The 24,152-nt window shown below is 36.3% G+C and overlaps 1 protein-coding gene across 3 annotated transcripts in view; it reads left to right on the top strand.

Moving 5' to 3' along the window:
- Nucleotides 1-24,152, top strand: part of ADAMTS20 (ADAM metallopeptidase with thrombospondin type 1 motif 20) — an 88,605-nt gene that overhangs the window by 34,527 nt on the left and 29,926 nt on the right. For 2 of the 3 annotated variants that reach the window (XR_009963549.1, XM_062612447.1), the window contains exons 12-28: nt 4,194-4,339; nt 5,653-5,834; nt 5,931-6,067; nt 7,220-7,337; nt 11,117-11,212; nt 12,479-12,645; nt 12,753-12,882; nt 13,958-14,084; nt 14,771-14,981; nt 15,500-15,664; nt 16,303-16,467; nt 17,033-17,155; nt 19,587-19,694; nt 20,406-20,570; nt 20,792-21,082; nt 21,406-21,567; nt 22,557-22,733. Coding sequence is in view for 2 of the 3 variants with exons in the window: in XM_062612447.1 (XP_062468431.1) it covers nt 4,194-4,339; nt 5,653-5,834; nt 5,931-6,067; nt 7,220-7,337; nt 11,117-11,212; nt 12,479-12,645; nt 12,753-12,882; nt 13,958-14,084; nt 14,771-14,981; nt 15,500-15,664; nt 16,303-16,467; nt 17,033-17,155; nt 19,587-19,694; nt 20,406-20,570; nt 20,792-21,082; nt 21,406-21,567; nt 22,557-22,733 (2,670 nt within the window). In the remaining variant the exon portion in view is untranslated. The remainder of the gene's footprint in view (nt 1-4,193; nt 4,340-5,652; nt 5,835-5,930; nt 6,068-7,219; nt 7,338-11,116; nt 11,213-12,478; nt 12,646-12,752; nt 12,883-13,957; nt 14,085-14,770; nt 14,982-15,499; nt 15,665-16,302; nt 16,468-17,032; nt 17,156-19,586; nt 19,695-20,405; nt 20,571-20,791; nt 21,083-21,405; nt 21,568-22,556; nt 22,734-24,152) is intronic. The other variant, XM_062612457.1, reaches the window with a different exon arrangement.

The raw sequence follows: 24,152 nt of genomic DNA, 5'->3' as shown, positions 1-24,152 counted from the left end.
CTTTCTTTCTGAAATTCCAAAGTAGTGAGTTTGGAGAGTGATTCAGGTTTTGGCACGTTGGCATCTCTGTTCAGATTTTAGAATACCCCCACCTTCCTCCCCCAAAGCCCCAAACAAAACAAACATCAACAAAATACTATTAGTGGGTAGAATTAAAAGGAGTAGTAAGTTGTGGTATTATGGAAAAGAAAGATCTACACTATTATGTGTAAGCAAATTGGTTACAAGCCAACTGATAGACAAACTCTACTTACACGTATCTATCTCCAGCTTACACCTGTCTCAGAATCATGGCTTCTGTAAAATGAAGTGATGCAGTTTTTAGCATTGTAGTTTATGTGATATTCCAGTAATGGTTAACTCATCTGTTGTAGTTGGTGATGCACAACTGAGCCAAATAAACCCAAAACCTGCAAAGAAGAATAGTTGGTGCAGCCATCTATCTTCTAGGAGTGGCATTCTCGGAACAAGTCTTTTTTTGGCAATGAAAATTACAGTGAAAATACCCAATAAAATGTCTTTTTTTTAATAATTATTTTTGATACACTTAAAAGAATTGCACTGGGATCCTGCCTGGATTCCTGAGCGCTACACAAATAGGCTCATATTCAATTAATTCCTTGGACATTGGAAAGAACAGGTAGGAAGTATCTATGTCATTCTGACCCAAACCTTTCCATGTCCTGGAACTGTTCTTCACAGTGTCATTTTGCTACTTAAACACTGGACATACAAGTGGCAGAAAAAGCTGCTTAGCAGCAAGAAGAAATCCACATGATACAAATCACAGTTTGATTGGAAAGTATTTGCCTTTAGAGATATGTTTCTTACTTCTATTCACTGTATAGATATATCGTATATTGAGCTAGTGTCTCTGAAATTATCTAGAATAGCTACTGAGTGAATTAAGATTTCATCCTAATCCCTTTATAGCCACATAAAGAGAGGGATACAGGGACAACTGAGAATGGGGATGCAGACCAACAAAAAATTGCTTTGATCAGTAAAAGTATGAGTCTGATTCTGAAGTAAGAGCTGTACTTCAGTTGGTAGGTTATTACCCATGTATTGATTTCTTTTAAAATCATTGCAATGCTTGACTACCTTATAAGTGTAATACATGAAGATAGTTAATCTAAAAGCATAATTAATTATAGGTATATATATGTAAAGTAAGTATGAAAAATTTGGATGGATTTTAGCAGAGTTGGGTGATAGAGGGATATGCTCACCATCTGGGAAGCAGCAGTGGATCTTTTCAACTGCAAAAGCAGAGTAGAGTATGTTTAAGGGCTCAAACCAAGAATTTTACTATAAACGGGGATTTTTTTGTGAAATACTTTCCTGATGAGATGTGGTTTCAGAAAGATTTAAAGTTTTCTGTGGGAATATATCAAGGGAGAAATAAAATGCATAGATTTTTTTTTTTACAAAAAAAAAGTTGAAAAATTTATTACAGTATTGTGGGTTTTGTAGGTAATATCATCTGAGTGTTAACTGTAGACTTGTTTGAGAATCTTTGCTACACACACCTGAGCTAACATAGTTGCAACTTAGACATTTCTGTAAGCTCCCTTTCTTATGTCTTGTATAGTCATTAGTCATTTTACTAGCCGGTCTATTTTTGCTGTCGTTATATTCTCAATGCCCCACTTCTTGTCTAGGTTCTTCGAGCAATGTGCTTTCTTGACTATGTGTATTAAAGGAAAAAGATGGAGAGCATAGGTCAAATATGCAACTAAATGTTTCCTTACATCCACTTGCAGCAGACAAGGCAGAGTGAGGTCTGTAGCAGTACATTCATTCAAGCAAATGAATGGGAACATCAATAGGCATAAATACAGCCAGAAAAAAACAGCTTTGAGATTTATGACGTTGGCATTCATCTGAGTGGGTGTTATCATCTTTACTCCCTACTCATATGGTTATATGCTGAATCTGTGTAACTTCAGATTGATGCTTCTTTCCCAGCTCTACTTGATTGGAATCTACTTTGAGACAGTTCATGCTCAGACCTCAGCTACAGGCCAGACGCTTTATAGCAAACTGGTCTTGTGCTGCAGCACTGTGTTTAGTTTTCACCTGTTTTGTGGGACCAGGTATGCCTATTTTCCTTTCCCATGTTCAATCCACTGCAGCTTTCTCTTCCTGTGCTATTCACTGGCTCATAGTCATTCTCAGAACCCTGTCAGGATATCAGGGATGAAGAAATTGTATTTTGTAGGGCAAAAAAGAAATCAGAACAATAGAATAGGATATTTGGAAGGGAAAATACAGACCATTGTGTCCACTTCTGCAATGCTTTGTCATTTTCACTTTCTCCTCATGCTTGTTTTCAGTGTTCAACCATCTTTCCTTTTAGAAGCATCAGCAGCTACCAGTAGCACCTGTGGAAACATGCTGATGTCTGGAAATAGATTAATAGTTGGGGCTCCAATGCATGAAATTGTGTTCTCATACACTGAGCATCAACATTGCAGTCTTTGCCCCATCTTCAAAAAACGTGTATCTCTGGGAGCAGTCTGGAAGATACAGGCAGTACGAGTGAACTTGGAGTCCCTTTTCCCTCGCATCCATCTATCACTCTCCTTGATTCATAGAACTGTAGAATCATAGCCTGGCAATTAACACATTAATAATTTCTTTAAAAATTACTTTTCTGGGAATTTAGCAAGTTTAATTAGCTATAAGGTAAGTTGGAAGTACCTGAAATGAGTTTATCACATTATAGTTCAATCCTTAGGTAAGAGTCAAACTGCTTATTATAAGCAGGTGACTCCTCAGTATAAATCTGGGTACCTGTAGGTTCATTGATCCCAAATTTGAATCATTAAATTAGTTTTAAAAAAGGGTTAAATCTTTGAGTTAATTTATTTTCTGTGTGTCAGAGGTTCTTAAATAGATTTATGTGCCAGAGACTTTAGTTACCAAAATCCTTCTAGACTTTAAGCTAATTCAAAGCTGTTTTGTGTCACAGAGGCAAAGCCTAAGCTTCAGAAATAACAAGCAGTTGAGTTGAAGTAATCTGTTCTGATAATTCTAGTGAGTGATCCATCTATGTTCTGCAGGGAAAGATGGAATAAGCCATTCCCTGTCAATACGATTAGGATAATCTGTCCTGACAACAAAACTAATGATCAGTCTAATCCAGAGTCTGCAAACAGTCATCTAAAATAAAGAATTCTCTCTATTGTGTGTGAGCACTGACCCCATGTAGTCAATTCTGCCCAGTGTCTTGTCTCCAGATGCAGGCAGTCTTTGATGCTTCAGAGGGTGTATGGAGTCAAGGACAAAGTTGAGGACACATTATCCACACAGAATTTAGCAGGAGATACAGTGCTGACGTTTTAGTATCTTGTAAATATCCTTGTTTAGTATATAAACTATTCCACTATGCTGTGATCAAATATACCACTTGGGATTTTCTAAAGCATACAAGTGAATTAGAATTCCAGATGCCATAAGTCATCAATAGGATTAATGCTGGTAATTCCTGCAGGTTCTTTGAAAAAAGTCACACATGCACCAATCCTAAGATTCTCATTTATTCTTTTTAGTCATGTACATTTTTGAGTAATCACTGAAGTGGATAAATATTTGCAGAGTCAGGGACTTCGATAACAAATACTGAGAAACAGAGGACTGATCACTTGATTCTTCTGGGAACAAATAAAAAGCTAATAATTACACTTTCAATAAATAATAACAGTTTACAGATACAGGGTGGTGAAGAACTGACATGACCACAACAGAATAGTATTACAATGTTTGTTGTCTGAATAGTGTAAATCCCAGCAGATGAAATAAAACTTCACCTTTAGGTGAATTTTCAGGTAGTTTTTCATCAGGACTAAAATCTGAAGTAACAGAATAGACACTGCAGTTTAGTATCTTGTTCTAAGAATTACAAAAACATCAGGAATTCAAGGATTTTGAGATTCTTATATAGGCATTTGAATAAAGTGACAAGCCCTAAAATATATTCAGTATCCAGTAGCTTTCATAAAGAGCAAAGAACTCTAGACAGCATTTTGGAAAATATGACTGCTGGTTAAGATATCTTAAAGGAATTTGAACATGTCCAAACCGAGATTAAGAGCAGTAAGCTCTTAAATTTTGTTCTTTCTGTGCCTAAAATATACAGTAATCTTTTGCTTGACTCACAAATTGTCTTCTCTTTGTCAACTGTGCAGCACTGCCGCCATGGAATTTGTGTGAACAGAGAAATGGAGATGCGTCCTGTAGATGGAGAGTGGGGTCCATGGGGACCTTATAGCTTGTGTTCAAGAACTTGTGGAGGTGGAATCAAGAGCAGCATCAGACTGTGTAATAGGCCAGAGTATGTTTTTTTTTGTTGTTATACATTACTGCATAATGAAGAAATTCCGACTTAATGGATTGGTTCAAAACAAATTGAAGGTATTGTGGGTTGTGCAAATTAGGTCAAAGCATCAATAAAAAGTACTTGTTTCAACCATGTTTGAAAAGAGAGATAAATCAACAGACTCTAATATGCAGAGAACTTTTAGATTGCTCTTGTCTCTCAGCTATATCATTCATATTTATAGGTATTTCTACAGTCTTACTTTGTCAGGGTCTTTTTTTTCTAGCCTTACTCTAAATGCTGAGAGTTTCTTTAAACATTGAGATGCTTTCTTTGGAGTTAAAGCCTCAAGAAGAAATAGAGACATTGCTTAGTAAAATTTTTAGTGAAACACTTGATTTGCTTTGATTTAAGGCCTTTTCACCTTTATGATGAGAAGCTTCCATTGACTGAATAATTCAGTGTGGGTTTCATTCTTTGTCATAAAAGTCAATGGGAACTTCTCCAGAAAAAGAGCCATAGCTACAGCCTGGGTAGTTTCAGGGATTTTCTAGGAAGTTATGTCATCTTGGTATTATCAGTGGGATAAATGAACCTCAATCTAACTACCCCAGGTTATTTTATATATGATGAACAAGAGGTGGTAGGCTAGATTCCCATTAGATATGCCTCTGTCAGTCTGTAGCAAAGGATAATATCAGTATGCCTTTTTTTTGGTTGGTTTTTGTTTGGGTTTTTTTCCTCCCCAGGAAACTAAGTAGTACTGAATTAATGTGTAGCGGGATATATAAGAGTTAGGAAATGGGTTTTAGACTTTACAGTATATAGGGAGGCTGTTTTCCAAAATTTTCCCTTTTTAGTTCTTTTGATCCTCAAACTGAAACTGATATTACGACTACAGAAAAGAGTGTGGCAGCTCCTAACTCTGTCTTCTTTCTCTGTCACTCTGTGAAATAATATTTTCAACTTACCGAAGGAGGTGCTGCTTCTGTAGAAATAGGGCTGTACTCTCAGCTAAATTGGTAAAAGTGTTAATAATGCTTTTTTTTTCCCAGACAAAATAATTATGACTGTAGGAGAAATACAAATGTAATATACATTAATAAACATTTACCACCTACCTCAGCAGTAGTATTTTACATGGACTTTTTATTTCCTTCTCTTGGGTGTAAATGTAAATAGAAGATGAGAGTGTCTGTGGGCAAAGTCAGTAACAGATGACAGAATGCTGTGTGTGATTTTCCCCTTCAGTCAGTGGCTCAAGCTGCTTTCCATGGAAAGCTGGTTTTAGAAACTGAGTGTGTTTTACATTTACCTATTTTTGTTAGACCAAGAAGTGGAGGAAAGTACTGTGTTGGCCGCAGGATGAAGTTTCGATCGTGTAATACTGATTCATGTCCAAAAGGCAAAAAAGACTTCCGGGAGCAACAGTGCTCTGAATTTGATGGCAAACACTTTAATATCAACGGTCTTACATCTGCTGTTCGCTGGCTTCCAAAGTACAGTGGTAGTAAGTGATTGTAAATTTTTTCAATAAATGAAATATAAATGTTACTTTAACAAAAATTTTTAAATAGACAAGAAACCTGTTGGATTTTCTTTCCAGTTTCTATGAAAGATCGCTGTAAACTTTTTTGCCGAGTTTCTGGAACAACTTCCTACTATCAGCTGAAGGACAGAGTTGCTGATGGTACTCCCTGTGGAGCAGAAACCAATGACCTTTGTGTTCAAGGCTTATGCAGGGTATTTAAATCTAAACTTATTAATTTTTAAAATCAATTTTAGCAGATGGTAAATTAGATATTAAATATTCATCCAAATAACCATTACTGAAAACATGTAAAGCAAGATGTTTTGAATTTACTTAAGCTGATTTTAATCCCTACCAAATTAAAGATCTGGAAATGGAGGCAATTAAGTGAAGAACAAACAGTTGAATCTGAAAATCCACAGTCTTTCCTCATTAAGCCTCATATGTGAGAGAGTTAATATTGTGCAAGTGAGCAAAGAGAAACTGATCTAATATTGGCATAAAGGGAGAAAAGAAACACGCTGCATGTTTGTTGCCATCATATTTCTGCTATCAAAGAAAAAAAGTATAATATCTAAGGGCAGATAAATTATGTATTTGTTATTTCATTACAAAGTCTGAAGGAACTGACCCTTGAAAGGGATCCTTTAAGCATTCTTTGCTTAATAGCAGTTATGGAAGTGCCATAGGATTTTCTTGGGAGAAACAAGGTGCTGTGTTATAACAACTCAAGACTTTTGTCAAGCTGAGGTTTTGCTGGTTGCAGTGAAACTGAGTAAATTTATGATGATCTGAAAATGTAGCTTTCTTATGGCATTGAAGCAAGAGGAAAGAGGAGATAGCAGAGAATTTTCAGTTAATCATAATTTTTAAAAAAGGGACGTTTAAGTAAAGATACAGAAACAAAAATGGTACTTATGCTAGTTTAACCAGTATAGTCTCAGTGTATTCCTTTGCTTCTTTTGCAGTAATGACAGACTTTAAAAGAAATGATGACCATGCACACATATATACTGCTTTTGGGATTCCAAGAGTTTTTAATCTAAATTTAACTTAAATTGTATACACTATATTGATTTTTCTTAAATACCAAATCTTTACACACTGTTACTTATTTTTTACAGTTCTTGACGTACTAAGTGTATTTGGACTTTGACTACATTCTTAGTGCAACAGCACTATTGTGTTTTGCCCTTACATCACAGCACCCAAAATAATAGAAGGCTTTTCATGAAGGAAGACCAGATATATACAGTGAATAAGAATGGTTTTGGGGAGTGGGAAGCTTACGTTGTTTTTGTTGTATTACTGAGCTGAGTGACACAGGGCTATTGTCATTTTTCATTTATTTGTTTATTTTGTAGCAAGCAGGCTGTGATCACGTTTTGAATTCCAAGGCAAGGAGAGACAAATGTGGAGTCTGTGGCGGTGATAATTCTTCATGTAAGACTCTTGCAGGTACTTTCAACAGTGCTCGTTATGGTATGTTTGTTTGGTTTGTTTTGTTTTAATCTTAATGCACATTTCAGTATGGCTTAGAAATTATGTTTTACATTTGAGGAAGTATGCTCTTTAGGGCTGCTGTCAACAAAAAATTTCTCTGATTTTTGGTCACGTACCCTCTCAAGGGTGCAGAGGCAAACACTGTGGCATACTAACCTATTAAAGGTGAAAAAGCCATACTGCTTTAAGGTCAAAACGAAAGATATGAATAGAATATACCATGAGCGTAAAAGTATTTTGAAAGGAGGAATGCTTCCTACTTCACATTCTCTCATCTGAAACGGTGCAGCTGAAGGAGTTATTCCAATGTCTCCTTTTGGTTGTGTAAAGAAATAGCAAGAAGACTGTGCTGTGAGCAGCTGATGAGGTTCCTTTTTTCCTGCAGTGGAAAAGATAGCCTGTGAAATGTGAGCTTTCTTTTTCCAGAGAATATGGACAGCAATGTTTATGTTCTTTCCTCTTCATTGGCATGCAGTGAATGAGAGAATTCTGACTAATCCTGGTGATTCCTAGTTCTTTGATTTAGTTTCTTTAATAGAGCTACTGGTAGTTTTTCTATCTGTAGTCCTTTCTGAGAGGTATGGAGAGACTATTTATTGTATGTGATTAGTGGTGCAGTTAAGTAGTTAGAGTGTAGAACATGGACAGAAGTCTCCGGGTTAATAACAGATTCCTAAATGCTCCTTCATGCCACTTCACTGGTTGAAAGAGACCTCAGGCCAAGTGAAAATGATACCTCGAGAGCTGCCAAGTAGGATCTTTATAGAACAAAGGAATTAATGGTCGAACAAATTTATTTTTATTTTTTTTTCCTGGCAGAGGGCTTGAGCCAAGCAAAAGTACCAAAAACTGTAAAGGTTGGATATAGCTACCCTTCCCATAGTCACTTTTTTGTGTCTCTCCCAAGAAGATGGAAGAAGACACAGTCAGCTAATAGAGACTGGATTTCTGAACATGCGGTCAAAACACTAAGGGAAAAGAATGTATGATTTTAATAATTCTGAGTAAAGGGCTGTCAGTGGTTTTGTTTCTCACCACTGTGAAAGACCTTTATGCTTATAGGTAGCACATGAATTTTGTCACGAATACAGTTGATGATGGTGACTGCTGCATAAAACTTCCATTTATACAGATATGGTTGAGAACGTCACTCTCTGCGTTGTCACAGACTTACTTCCTTTTTACTGAAGCTGGAGGGGAGAAAAACTGACACATTTTGGGATGAGGAAAACCTTTCTTTATTATTTTGGTGTTAAGCATAGTTAAATGTTTTAAATTCACTTGGAATTATAGCATATAAAAGATGATAGTGAATTATACTGCTGGATGGTATGTGTAACCTTTGGGATTATCACGCAGGTGTGGTGTGCAGCAATGCAAACAAGAGGCTGTAGTCAGCTGATCACTAAAACTTCAGTGTCCATGGGAGTTCTGTGATATCCCTAGACTAATGACTGAAAATACTCTGAGGAAATGTTGTTTTCCAAAAGAGTTCTGAGTTAGGATCACAAAATAAGTATGCCAAAATCCATGCTCTTAATCTTATCCTTTTAACTTCATCTAGTCCCTTTCTATACTGACACGAATCATTTTACTAATGCAAAATTTGGAATTAGGCAATAGCAGCCTGTGGTGCATGCTTGTAGTCATACAGTTATAATGTTGTCATTCAATGTTTAAACAGTAGTTAAACAATTATTAGAAATTCATTACAGTGAAATACTACCTTATTTACCTCCCAGTTTAGGAAATGGTAACCTAATTATGTACACATAATTATTATTTGGCTATTATTATTGCATAAAATTAGAATATCTAAGAATTTCCTGGAAAGTGATAATTTTCAGTGCCTTTACTATTCTCCTATCACTGACAATGTGTTATGCAGTTTTGTTTATAGTTTCCTCCCATATTTTGTCTTCTGTCAATCTGTTACTACAAGGTCTTCAGTGTACAAGATGAAGGGCTTTTTTGAGTGTCTTTTGGTTTTCTTTGCAATAAATCAAGATTGACCACTGTATTTATCTAGAGCATGCGGTGTGTCAATTTGCAATTGCAGTGCTGCCCCCAGCTGGTAAATACGATGGACCTGTGATTAGGTTAAATGTTCTTTTAAATACATGGCATTGGTTTTATAGATTAAAAGTCACTGGGAAGTTAATGAATTGTGAAATTTGGCATAATTTAACCCCAAATGGCAACTAAGCACCACGCAGCTGCTCACTTACACACACGCACACAACCCCCCCAGCGGGACTGGGGAGAGAACTGGAAGAGTAGAAGTGAAAAAATTCATGTGTTGAGATAAAGACAGTTTAATAGGTAAAGCAAAAGCCCCACATGCAAGCAAAGCAAACCGAGGAATTCATTCACCACTTCCCACGGTGTTCAACCATCTCCAGGACAGCAGGGTTCTATCATGTGTAGTGGTTACTTGGAAAGACAAATGCCATCACTACAAATACCCCTTCCTTCCATCTTCTCCCAGCTTTATGTGCTGAGCACAACACTATATGCTATGGAACATCCCTTTGGTAAGTTGGGGTCAGCTGCCCCGGCTGTTTCCCTTCCCAGCTCCTGGGGCATCCCCAGCCTGCTCCCTGGTGGGGTGGGAAGAGGAGCAGAAAAGGTCTTGAGGATGTGTAAACACTGCAGTAGCTAAAACATCCCTGTGTTATCAACACTGTTTCCAGCACAAATCCAAAATGTAGCCTTATACTAGCTACTATGAAGAAAATTAACTCTATCCCAGCCAAACCCAGCACAATTTGAAAAGGATATTGCCACTTAAATCTTTACTTGCAGAGGTTTGCCAAGTAACTAAAGTTAAATCATGGCAAGGCTGTTAAACCCAGAAAAATAGGTGGAAAATCTAGCTAAGTTTATATTAACACATCAGACTGCATGTTTTTTTCTGTTATTTCTCTTCAATTTTTGCCACACCCAGTTTTTTCTTAGACATAAGAATCCATTTGAATTTGTGAGTAGCATCTGTGAGAAACAGCTTTTTTTAAACCTATGCTTATGTGCAGAGCAACAGTTTTAAAAAGTAGATTTTGATGATATTTTGTTACATTACGACAAGGCTACCATTATAGTAGTCAGAGGTAAAGATGACTCATTTGTGAATCATTTGTATTTTGAAAGAAGAGCACTAGGGTAACATTTGAAGTATCAGAATGTGGATCAAGCATGGCTAATTTATCTAATATATCTACCTATGTGTATGGTCTGCAATACTGCAGTATTTGAGTGTTTAGGACTCCTGAGTGCTGTGAGAAAAGCTAACTGAACTGTATAATCAGGGAGTCAGCATATGTCTTATTAAGCAATTTATTCATTTTATTGTAGAAAAGTTCTGTGGCTAAATTGTGAGGAGGCTTCTTGAGTTCCACTTGTTATACTTGACTGCTTTCTGGAGTAGTGCTGCTCTCTAGAGATTTTTCTGAGTAGGTTGGACTCATGTTATTGGTGAAGAATTGAATTCACATTCCTGAGAACAGGAATGAATTTTGAAGAGTTAGGAATATCAAAGATCAGTTAACTGATTAAAAAACAAAACAAAACAAAAACCACCAACAAAGAAATTTCATATTAATGAAGGTAGTCGCATTTCCTTTCCTAAACGAAGCGGGCAGTCAGCAGCAGTTGTCACTGGTGTACTTTAGGGTTTTGTGAATAAAACTAGTTATAAGTTCATATATACTAGTATTTGACTATTTTCATGTAGAATTAATTTGTGAATAATTATATTGCAGGTTACAATGTTGTAGTAAATATTCCCAAAGGAGCAACAAACATTGATATTCGGCAGCACAGCTACTCAGGGAAACCGGAAGATGACAACTACCTAGGTAAAAGCCTCCTGTGTATAATTTTGATGAATAGATTTTATTCTCTTGCCAGAGCTCATCTCTAGGCATGTATTATCAGAAGTCTGGTAAAAGTCTTTAGAGCAAATATCTGATTACACTGTATCATCATTTGCATGAATCTCTCTGTAGATACTAGTTTTCAGAAAAATGAGTGAGATGATGTTAGACTTCTAATTCTTGAATGCGTGTGTTCATTTGTCAGAGAATAGGAATTATAGCACATTGCATGACTTTGTCAATTTTTTACTTTGTTGTGTCAATGTTAATTAAAACTCTACAAGTGAAATCAGGAATAATGCAGGAATGTATGATTTTAAATCTTGGAAGCGTACACTTCGTTTATAAATGAAGCAGTCTGACCTTCAGCAAACTCACTAGTTTGTCTCCCATTTCTCTTTTTCTATCATGTCTGAGTATAAAGATCACGTTTACAGATTTGCAAGTATACGAGAGGAACAAAAATTCATAAGCACATTGTACCATGAATCTTGGTCGTTCTCTTTCATAGTACTTACATTATATCTATAAAAGAATATGAGTGCATTTTTGATTTTGTCTCTTGTTTCGTTACTATCCTATTCAACAAACCGCAGAGTTTTCCATATGTTTTCCCTGCCCATTTGACCTGTTATTGCACGTGCATCTTGCAGGACACAGAAACAACCCTCACCCCCTGGTACTAGCTACCATTTCAAAGGTAGTAAAGCCTGATAGCATTCCTTTACTAAAAAATTTACTTTATTTTTAAATTTCATTTTTAATTTATTAGTAAACTTTAGTAATGTAAATTGGTCATTAAATTATTATTATAAATTATTAATAATTTGTTTGTACTTTAAAATTTACTTTAAAAAGCCGCTACACGAAAAGTAGCTCTAGCAAATACAAGAATTTGGGCTATAGAATAGGCCAGAAGTGCAGATAATAATTGTTTCCTGCTACAGTAGGAGAACCTAACCAAATTTAAAAGTTGACTGCATGTGCAGTCAACCTTTTAGCAGAACAAATGTTACTGAAGTTGGGTTGTTATTACAGAGAAATCCATGACAACTGCTCAGGTGAAAGTTAACGATGGTTAGGATTGAATTAATGCATTAGAAACTGTTTGATATAACTTTAAAATATTGCACATGGACTAAAGTAAAGCTAAGTGTTAATGAGAAGATTATAGTATTAAGAATTTTCATTGTTAGAACCTTTTAATTAAATAGATGCTTTATTTCCAATATTTTGTTTTACTTTTAGCTTTATCTGATATTCATGGAAATTTTCTCTTGAATGGAAATTTTGTTGTGAGCATGTCAAAAAGAGAAATCAATATACAAGGAGCCATTTTTGAGTACAGTGGTTCAAACCATACAATAGAACGAATTAACAGCACTGACAGAGTCGAAGAAGAGCTAACCTTACAGGTGTGTGTTTGGTTTTTTCATGTTTAAAACTTTGCTACATGAACATTCTCTTTGTAATTTTATGTTCAAATTCATTGAAAAACAGCTATCATTTTATCTCAATTAAGGTTTTGTGTGTAGGGAATTTATACAACCCTGATGTGCGTTATTCCTTCAATATCCCAATAGAAGACAGAAGTGATCTGTATACATGGGATCCTTATGGACCCTGGCAAGACTGCAGCAGGATGTGCCAAGGTACTGTGAATTATTTTGTTACCAGAACCAAAGACCTTACGGCGTTTACAAAGGGATTAGTCTTAAGTACTTGGATTTTTCATCCGTACTTGTAAGGAAGGGACTTGGTGCTGTCAGTAAACTTTAGGTGTGCAGAGCCTTTAAGGGCAGGAATGGATTCTGCTTTTGTTTTATTATTTTCAGCATTCATGAAGTGGAATTCTATGCTGAAAACTGCATTTGTATTCCTTTCTTTTGCCTGTTTAGGAGTGGTTTATAAAAAAACACCAGTTGAATCAAGTCTAATGCATCATTAGAAAATGGTATTGTATTCCTACTAATATGTATTAGACTTCTGTTATCATGTTTCCAGGTGGCCACTGATTTGTCAAGTATCTTTCATATATATTTATTTTTCTTCTTTGGTTATCTGCTGCATGGGGTAAAGCTATTTAAAAATACATTTTAAAATATGTCTGTTATTCTACAGGCCATTCGAGTGTCAAGATAAAACCACAGTATGTATGAAATATATATATGAAGTGTATTTACACAGATTTTTGATAGGTACTCCTATTAGCCTGTAGATTTGTGATGGTGAGTTTCTTCTGGTTTTGAGTCAGGCTGTAGACATACTTATATGCTAGAGAAGCTCAGCATGTGTCAGCTGTGGTACTTCTCCCAGCACTCCAGATCTTTTAGGTACACTGTGATCCAGTTTTCTGATTCCTTAAAGAAAAGGATCATAACCTCTAAGTTAACATGGTGGTTTGCAAATTTGACAATTAGAAAAGGGCAGAGGTGATCCATTTTGGAGTAGTTAGCCTGTTGAGTAAACGGACTGTTGCTCATTGCAGTTTTCTGGAAGTTGATATCCTTGTAAAACCACTGTAGTACACCTGGGAAATGGCAGGGCTGACCGGGACAAGGTTGTTCACACCTGGAATGTAGTCAGCAACATGTTTGTGCAGAATCTCCTCTATACAATTATTAGGTTGTATAAAGAGGTAGTTTTTACAGGCTGAATGGAATCTACTAGTGTAAAAAGGCACTCTTATTTTATCCCATTATTTGCTTTCTTTGATTCCTTTTCAAGGTATTCGAAGAAGAAGAATGACATGCATACGTAAAAGTGATCATGCAGTAGTGTCTGATCAAAGATGTGAACTTATACCCACTGTACCAGATGTTTTTGAGGAGTGTAATACAGAGTGTGAATTAAGGTAAAAAGAGGTTCCTAACTTATGCAGCTGTTGTGGTCTTAACATGTTTTTGTTGATACAAGATTGAAACTAAGTAATATGGCCTGCCTTATGCCCTGGCCATCGCCTCTACCTCCCTCATCTGTCTTGTCTCTTTTTCCTTTCCTCAACTCTGTTCACCTAATGGGTTTATGCATTATGTGAATCTATGCACCTCTGAATCTATGTAGAATTAGTGTGCTTTTCTAATTTTTGTTGATAAAGTAAAAAGTCTTTTGTTAGGATTATGAATCTCTTATATATCCTGACTCAAAACCTTGTATTTCTGGGGCAGTATACATTTTTCAACAGAACTGTAGCTGCAACTGGATTTAATTAGAAAAAGGTTTGTGGTTTTGCACCCCAAGAAAGCCCATGCTGAAGTGTTCAAAGGATGGACAGTTAGAATTATAGCTTATTTTTTTCAAAGTCACCTAGGAGAAAAGTTCTTTCAAATTTAAAAAGGTGTTTTTTAAGCCAGTGAGTCAAATTATTTTATATTGATTTGAAAATTCCAGTCATGAGATAGATTTTAGAGTTTTGTCCGTTCCCTAAAATGCATATCTGTATTTACATGGCAATTCCTAGTACATGCCCCAAATTCTTTATTCACTGTGGTCTTATGTTTTAAAACACAGTTAGCTTTCTATAACAGTTTGTTCTTATAGGTGGCACAGTGTTGGCAAAAGTCACTGCACATCAAAGTGTGGCCCAGGGTATCGGTCTATAGAGATCCACTGCATGAAGTACTCTATTTCAAAAGGACTCAGTGCTCCAGTTGACGAAAAGTACTGCGCTGATCAGCAGAAACCGCCAACTAGAGAGCCCTGCCACAGTGACTGTATGTTAACAAGTTGGCACTACACAGAATGGTCAGAGGTACAAATTCAGAACCTTATAATTGTACCATTATAGTTCTGGTTACCTCAGATAAAATTTTTATTTCTATAACATTTTAGTTTAAGTAACTAAAATAGCTTTTGACAAGTGCAGCATTGTAGGAGTTGCTAAGCTAATACCAGTCTTCATATTTAAGCACCTTAGTCATATTTTCATAAAAAAATGTAGCTAAATTGTTTGCAGCTTGGTTTTGGAAGTCAGCAGAGAAGAACTGGTGGTTAAAGGTGTTATATTTTATTTACAGTCTTAATTATTAAGTTCTGAGGATATTTTAGAGAAAAGGAATAAGTACTTTAACCTTCACTAAAGAGTTTTATCTTGGAACTACTAAACAGAGTGCCAAATTTGCCTCATGAATGAGTAGTCTGTAGATTAAATGTAAGACACATTTGTCAAACACAATCAATAATGTCTTCACCTTTAAGACTGATTATGTATTGTGACCTGTTTTTATTGTGTTTTGTTTCCTATTTTATAATATTGTCTATACATCACAGTGTTCTAGGAGCTGTGAGAGAGGTATCAGAACCAGAGAAGCTTTTTGTATGAACAATTTGGGTCGTCATCTTCCTGACAGAGAATGCCAGGGACTTTCAAGACTTGTAACACAGAGCTGCAATGAATTCTTATGTCCAAGCTGGTCTGTTAGTGGGTGGAGTGAGGTAATAAAGTAAAACCGAAGACACTTTTCATCCTTCTCATCGATATTAAAAGAATCAGCTTTAAGTGTTGGGGTTTTTTGTTTTGGCTGTTTTGGGGCACATGATGATAAAAATTCTGAAGTCCTGGGATTTGGCTGATACACATCCCAGATGTACAAATGAATGAGAACTTCTGAAAACCACTCAGAGTTTATTTTACTCTGAAATTTTGTTACGTTAAGATCACAAAGTGAAGCTACTTAGAGTAAATCTCTTTACAGTAATATGCCTCCCTTCATTTTTTTTATAAAGCAATGAGAACCGTCCAACCAATTGGAGAACAGAATTCTGTTTTATTATAGATTATATGGGTACAAAAAAGTCATGGATAGTTTAAACTTTTTTCCTTGTGAAAACTGTAATGTATACACTCATATTTTTAAACTTCAGAAACTTAATAGTTTCCTTTGTATTAGTATTTGGGTTGATGTTTACAGGAAATTGAGAGTTCATAAAATAACTAGTTTTGTTTGACTACTTACACGCATGGAACATTTTTGTTATTTATGTGATCTTTAAAATCCAACAGATTACTAAAAGAAAGTGAAGTCAATGCTGATGCATGTCTTTACAAACTGATAGGTGTAATAATTTTACAGTGTCCTGTGACATGTGGCAAAGGAGTGAAGCGTCGTCAAGTATGGTGCCAACTTAATGATGAACAGCTGAGAGATGATTTCTGTAATCCAAATGATAGACCAGAATCAATAACACCATGTGAACTTCATGAATGTGCATCTTGGCAAGTAGGGCCTTGGGGATCAGTGAGTACAGAAGGATTCCTGGCATCTTGTTTTCTAGTTCAGGCTGACTGATCACAAAACAGTATCTTTTAAACACTTTAATTGTATCTTAAGCAATTACTTCAGTTGTATTCATGTATTTCTTTGCTCCTATTGGCTATCTAAGCTGTAATTTAGGAATACCCATGTAAGTTAAATGCCTAATTCATTGACACTGAGCCTTAATATCAGAGATACTTTTACACATTAATATATTGTATCTCCAGAATAATGAAAATGTAGATAGCAAACCACTCAGATTTTCTCATACATTATTTAGTCATATTAGAGATAATTACTCTGATGCCTAACATAATGTCCAATTGCTTTTAAGTGATTTTTTGATTCAGCAATAGCCAAAATATTGTTGTGTTATGGACATGGTTTAAGCAGCATATGCAGTCTGCAATGAAGAAAGTTAACACCATCCCAGTAGTAATCCCTGTTCATTCTAGAAAGAGTTTTTAAATAAAAACATTAATTAAAAATATTTTTTATTATAACTAGTTCATATATTTCAAGTGTGTGAAATTACTGACTTTAACAGTGTGCTGTGACATGTGGCCGTGGATACCAGATGCGTGCAGTCAGATGTGTTACTGGGACTTACGGAGTTATTTTGGATGATGACAGGGAATGTAATGCTGCTACTCGTCCTAGAGATAACCAAGTAAGTTGAAAAATGCTTTTCTGTTGATTGTACTTTTTAGTTAGAAACATCTAATTATAAGTATTGTCTAGTGACCAAGGGAACTTGCAGGAAATGAGTTCTAAAATGAGGGAAAAAAATACTGAATCTGTCTGTTATTTTGTCCTGATTTTCAAATTTGGCCTAGTGAATTTGAAAATTTGGTATATTATTGAGAGGGTCCAAAGGCTTTTGATTATTTGGCAGGGGGAAAGCTCCAACATGTAGAATATTATAAGGAGTCTGCCTGCCACAGTGCTTAATAAGAGCACCTGATGGGCTTGGTATTCTCTAAAATTCTGCTTGTATATAGTTTTTAAAAGAATGACATGGTTACTTAAAAAGAGCTGCAGATGTTGGAATACTACTAATTCCAAAATGTGTAGTCATGAATTATGATTCAGTATGGTATTAATATGGTTAATAGTCTCACCTCTGTGCCTGGCAAAATCTTGCAGCAGATTCTGCTGGAAGTCATGCTAAGGCACATGAAAAACAACAAGGTGCTTGGTGACAGCCAGCATGGCTTCACTAAGGGGAAATCCTGCCTGACCAATTTGGTGGCCTTCTATGACAGGGCTACAGAACTGATGGACAGGGGTAGAGCGGTTGATGTCATCTACTTGGACTTTTGCAAAGCGTTCGACACTGTCCCACACGACATCCTTGTCTCTAAATTGGAGCGACATCAATTTGATGGGTGGACCACTCAGTGAATAAAGAACTGGCTGGATGGCCGCACACAAAGAGTTGTGGTCAATGGCTCCATGTCCAGCTGGAGACCAGTAACGAGTGGTGTCCCTCAGAGATGGGTGTTGGGATTGGTCTTGTTCAACATCTTTGTCACTGACATGGACAGTGGGATTGAGTGCGCCCTCAGCAAGTTTGCCGTTGACACCAAGCTGTGTGGTTCGGTTGATACGCTGGAGGGAAGGAATGCCATCCAGAGGGACCTTGACACGCTTGTGAGGTGGGCTGATGCCAGCCTCATGAGGTTTAACCATGACAAGTGCAAGGTCCTACACCTGGGTGGGAGCAATCCCAGGCACAGCTACAGGTTGGGCAGAGAAGAGATTCAGAGCAGCCCTGCGGAGAAGGACTTGGGGGTGCTGGTGGATGAGAAAATGAACATGAGCCGGCTTCAGTGTGCGCTTGCAGCCCAGAAAGCCAACCGTATCCTGGGCTGCATCAAAAGGAGTGTGACCAGCAGGTCGAAGGAGGTGATCCTGCCCCTCTACTCTGCTCTTGTGAGACCTCACTTGGAGTATTGTGTGCAGTTCTGGTGTCCTCAACCTAAAAAGGACATGGAACTGTTGGAACAAGTCCAGAGGAGGGCCATGAGGATGATCAGGGGACTGGAGCACCTCCCGCATGAAGACAGGCTGAGGAAGTTGGGGCTGTTCAGCCTGGAGAAGAGAAGGCTGCGTGGAGCCCTCATAGCAGCCTTCCAGTATCTGAAGGGGGCCTATAGGGATGCTGGGGAGGGACTCTCCATTAGGGACTGTAGTGATAGGACAAGGGGTAACGGGTTAAAACTTAAGCAGGGGAAGTTTAGATTGGATATAAGGAGGAGATTCTTTCCTGTTAGGGTTGTGAGGTACTGGAATGGGTTGCCCAGGGAGGTTGTGAATGCTCCATCCCTGGCAGTGTTCAAGGCCAGGTTGGACAAAGCCTTGGGTGGCATGGTTTAGTGTGAGGTGTCCCTGGCCATGGCAGGGGGGTTGGAACTAGATGATCTTAAGGTCCTTCCCAACCCTATTCTATGATTCTATTCTATTATTCTATGGTTCTCATTTATATCTGGCTAAGCTGGTAACCATGTACCTCCTTGAGGGCATGCTCTTCTTCTTGTCTCAAGGGGAAGAGGTAAAAAAGATATTTTAAAATATAAAAGCCAAGTAATTGCTATAAATTTATTTCCACCTGCATGTGAAAACACTGGATTTGAGTATGCTTTGTATTTTGAGTTGAAGTACCTGTCTGGTTATTGACTGAAATTGGGCAATTTTGTGTTCTCAGTAGCTGTAGGTGTAAAGAATGGGACAGAAGAGCCACTGTCTTCAGTCAGTTCTACTGTACAGCATGTGGCTGTGAAACAGGAGAGCATAATGTCTATGCTTGTTCCCTCCAGCAAGCTGCCCAGCACAGTTTTTACTCAAAATGCAAATATTATTAGTTATTAATAATACAGTTTTAATATCAAATACATTTTCTTTGCATCTTGATGTGAAACAGAACAATTCAATAAAAAGCCTTCGAATAACACCAGGGATAAATTAGAATATGGTATTTACTTGTTAATTAATGCTGGCTCGTTGTAATGGTAGGATCTCTCTCTACGGGATCCATTTGCTTTGCATTTGGGTCTTCCAAAATGTTTACCTTAAAAGGGTTTTTTTTCTCACCCTCACAGGAGTGTGAATTGCCCTCTTGTCCAGAAAATACAGAATTATGGACTACATCATCTCCTCTAGTTCATGTGGGGAAAGCGACCCAATGGAGATACGGATCGTGGACCCCAGTAAGTAATCTAGTAGCATTCACACCTTACAGAGCGGTCCTCCATTCCTTTTGCCATTTTTCCATAAAGTTCTCATTCATGTATTTTTCAGACTGAAATCTGTTAGTGATAAATTTTAAAGGAATTCTGATATTCCTTGAAGAACCTGTTTCTTAAGGAGAAGCAAGATTCTCCCAGCAAATATGGGAATATTTGAAGTATGCTTCAAATGTAGCCAGGCAAAATAAGGAGGGGGAAAAAAAAGGGTTCTAGGAGCTGGGGTTTTGAGCAAAATAGCTTTTATATGATTGAGAGTATGCAAGGAAGTGTTTTTTAAAATAATTGATCAGTATCTGAGTATTCCAAAATTTACATCTTTTCTATGAATAGCAATATTAAACAGTTTGGGTCTTTATAGGTCTAGTTTTGCCTAATTTTTAAAATAAAGATTATGAAAAATGGTTTCTACACAAACTGTTTAATAGAAGAGTTTTTGATTTTGATAGTGATGAAAGTGAGTTTTACTTGACAACGATGTAAAACCTTAATCCATCCACTAATATTTCAGCTTCGTTCCTGAACGCATGGCTCTGTCAGTGTGAGATGGAAATCTGTTTCTCGGTGTTTAATTCTGAAGTCAGGCTGATGCTAAGTTATGTTAGTATTTTAGATGCTTGCATGATCTTGTTTTAGTCTCCTAAAGTGCGATGAGCTTGGATTATTCTCTAACAGTGCTCTGCAACCTGTGGAAAGGGCGATCGTGCTCGCTATGTGAGTTGTAGAGATGCTCATGGAGGAATAGCAGATGAATCTCTGTGTGCTCATTTACCACGACCAGCTGAAATTTCAAGCTGCTTTAGTCCATGTGGAGAGTGGCAAGTTGGAAATTGGTCCCCTGTAAGTATTAATAGTAATTATTTTTTTTAATGTTCTATTTAGGTTATTGGCCAAAGGTTCTGGTTAGAAACTGGGGCTTCATATTTTGTGCAAGTGTGATTGAAACTGCATCCCTTGAAAAAAACAAAATACATGTTTGTTATTGTCAGAAGTAAATATAAATTTCTTTGGTTATTAATTATCAATGTTCTGTCATAAACTTTGGGTTTATTTTTGGTCAGTGCACAGTTACGTGTGATAGTGGGATATTAACAAGACAAGTTATCTGTGCCAACTATCATCAACAAATCGACGAGAATTACTGTGATCCTGAAAGCCGACCTTCCAAAGAACAAGAATGTAACATGCCATCATGTCCACCAGTTTATCATCATACTCCAAAAACACATGACCATCCAAGCCGTTTTCCAGAAATAGGTTACCTTCCGGTGCACCACCCACAAGACAACATAAACCAGTGGAACCATCCCTCGATGGGAGGGTATCAATGGAGAACTGGACCCTGGGGAGCAGTAAGAATTTATTTTTAATATATTTATTTGTTCTCTCACATACGTGTTAACACTTCTAGAAATGCTATTATAGTACAGATTTGGTCAAAAGAGAAGCATGTGTATTTAAAAAATATTTTTATTACTATGAAAATAAAAATGTAATTTTTCTGTGATTTCAAAGTAATACTTCTAGTACTAGTAATACTACTAGTAGAAATTTTTATTTGCAGATTTCAGTTTTGCTAGTTAACATTAAAAATAATAATTTAAAATTGTAATCAACATATTTGATATTTTTCTGATTAAGCAATGGTGATACATATGTTTGCATGTTTTGGTAGTGCTCTAGTACTTGTGCAGGTGGATTTCACCGTCGAGTGGTAGTATGTCAAGATGAGGAAGGAAGAAGTGCTAGTTATTGTGATGAGGCAACAAAACCTCCAGAGTCAAGACACTGTGATTCTGGACCCTGCCCACGATGGAACTATGGGAACTGGGGAGAAGTAAGATTATTTCACTTTCAAAAGGAAATATTATTTACTAGATAAACTTAGAAATAATTATTTGATTGTAAATGGAACTGAACTGCATTTTGTTACTCAAAAAGTTCATTATGTGAACTTTGTTCTTTGATCAAATTCAACTATAGTGTAAATATGAATAGTGTAGATACACATCCAAAAATTGTATTATGTGAGGCTCAGGATGTACAACACATAATTGAGTGTTGCAGTAGTGCCTTGAATTTTGAGAGATAGAATTATTTTGTTACAAATAGATGAATTGTGTGCAGAAAACCTTCAGTGAAATTGCTGATCAAGTTAAAAAAGGGTGAAAGATGCTATAAAGAAATGCTATTACATCAAATTTCATGAATACTGCCTAGAGTAACTGCAGATAGTAGTATCTACTGGGTTGTACTTACAAATCAGAAGTATGAAGATGCGATCATGCATCTAAAAGATGACTCGGAAATACAGTGAAAAGCTATAAACTATTAGAACATGCTCATTTTTGATCAAATTGCTTTTAATACCTCATTAGAAATTAGAATCTAAGTATTACATATTTAGTCTGTAGAAGTTGGACTATGAGAAAGTGTGCCCAGTGTCTGAGTTTTCTGTTTCCTGGCAAGAAAAATTTGGTTTAGGACTGATTTCCATCTTTTCCTCCTAGCAAAGACAAATAGTATATATGCGCATTAATTCTCACAAATGGGTACTTCACTTTGAGATTAGAGATTGTCTGTAACTGAAGCATTTTGTAGAAAGTCACTTGATAAACTATTAAAATGTAGCTTGGTAACCATTTTGGTGATTTTTTTTTTTTCATTGTATGAGATTAGACTGTAAGTCCTTATTCTTGATTTGAATGTCCAGGGAATGTGAAATAAACTTAGTAAATAATGACTGATATTGCTATATCTTTTTGATTTAATAGTATGTGATGACTCTCTTAACAAAGACCTTGCATATAAAATTCTCTATTGCAGTGTACTCAAACTTGTGGAGATGGAATAAAGACAAGACTGGTGATTTGTCAGCTTCCTACTGGCCAAATGTTGGGTGATCAAAACTGTGAAATTCTAGACAAGCCACCTAATATGGCACAATGTAATGTGCATTCTTGCCCTGGTGATGTTTCATGGCATCGGGGACCATGGAAATCGGTATGATAGCATTCAGTAATATTTTTCACTTTCTTGTTCTTTCTGTTACTCTATTTCCCCAGGCCTTTTAAAACTTATTATTTTATTTGGTAACAGAAAATAATAATGTACGTGGAATATAGTCTGTGTAGTTTTATTGTTCCTGCAGTCACTGAATTAAATGGGAAACAGCCATTTACTTCAGTGGGAACAGTTTCATGCTCTGTAAAACATCATAGGGAATATTTTGAAAATTACCAGAAATCATCATAGCGAAAAGCAATACCTAATACTTTGTTCTATTTTGAAGGGTTATGATTTGATCTGTGTTTAAATTTTAAAGTATATGCTGTTATTTATAATGTAGTATTATCTACATATTTATATTTGTAAAAAAAATCTTTTTGTGCATAACTTTTTCTAATAGTATATTTAAGTATAAAATAACTCACGCATGTATATCACACTCTGTCATCAGACATCTTGCTCCGTGTTACTTGTACATTTGTGCATAAAAGTTTATATTTGTGATTTTAAAACAGTGACTAAAGCTGTCTATGTATAATTATGTATGTAGCTATAATATGTTATTGTCTACATGTCGCTGTCTATTAATGTGCAGAAATGCCTGCAGTAATCACTATTAATCGTTCAAATTGCCACTAGCAGATTATTAACATATTAAGCAATCATAGCAAGCTCTACATTGTAGAGTACCTTATATTTCCCCAAGCTCTGTATTTGACAATATTTATTATTGTGCTTAATTCTAAGGAGAATAATGGCAATCAAAGGAGGTTGGATGCAGTCCTGATTCCATCAGAATCAGTTAAAAGCCTGTCATTAACAGCTCTGGGAGATGGGCTAGGGCAACAGTTCTATTTGGTTTTGGGTTTTTTTATTAATGGTAAAATTACATGTTTTGGTTCTTTGAATTAACATGGAAGCATTTTTTTAAATCTTGTCCAATTTCATCTTAAAATACTTCTTTGTGCTTTTAAAAATATTATAAAATTTGTTGCAAACAGACTAAAATGAAAGCTTGAATTAAAAATTTACCACAGTTATCTCTTTCTTCCACTGTGCAAAACAGAGTTTTGTGTTTGTGTTTAGCAGACACCAGAGAACCTTATTTAGCTATTAGGCAAATAATTAGTAGTGACTTGCTAATCTTAATTGATGTACTTCAGGTACTAAGACAAGTAGGGCATTCAGCACACAGTTGCCTTTGAACTCAGTGTTTTCCTTTTAGATTGAAAATTCTTCACAGCCTGTTCATTCCCATAGTTTGTCCTGCATTAATCGATACCTGTAAGCTATCATAATGTATTGTAAACCTGGCTTAATTTTGCAAAGATTTTCATGTTGGTTTATATCTCAGTTGACATAAAAAGCCATTTTGATCCTTCAAAGCTTAAGTTTAGAATGGAAGCTCGTAAT

This window comes from Pezoporus occidentalis, unplaced genomic scaffold, assembly GCF_034315485.1.
Source record: "Pezoporus occidentalis ecotype Australia unplaced genomic scaffold, CSIRO_AGI_Poc_V1 ctg100, whole genome shotgun sequence".
Lineage (NCBI taxonomy): Eukaryota > Metazoa > Chordata > Aves > Psittaciformes > Psittacidae > Pezoporus > Pezoporus occidentalis.
This window is presented reverse-complemented; position numbering and strand designations above follow the sequence as displayed.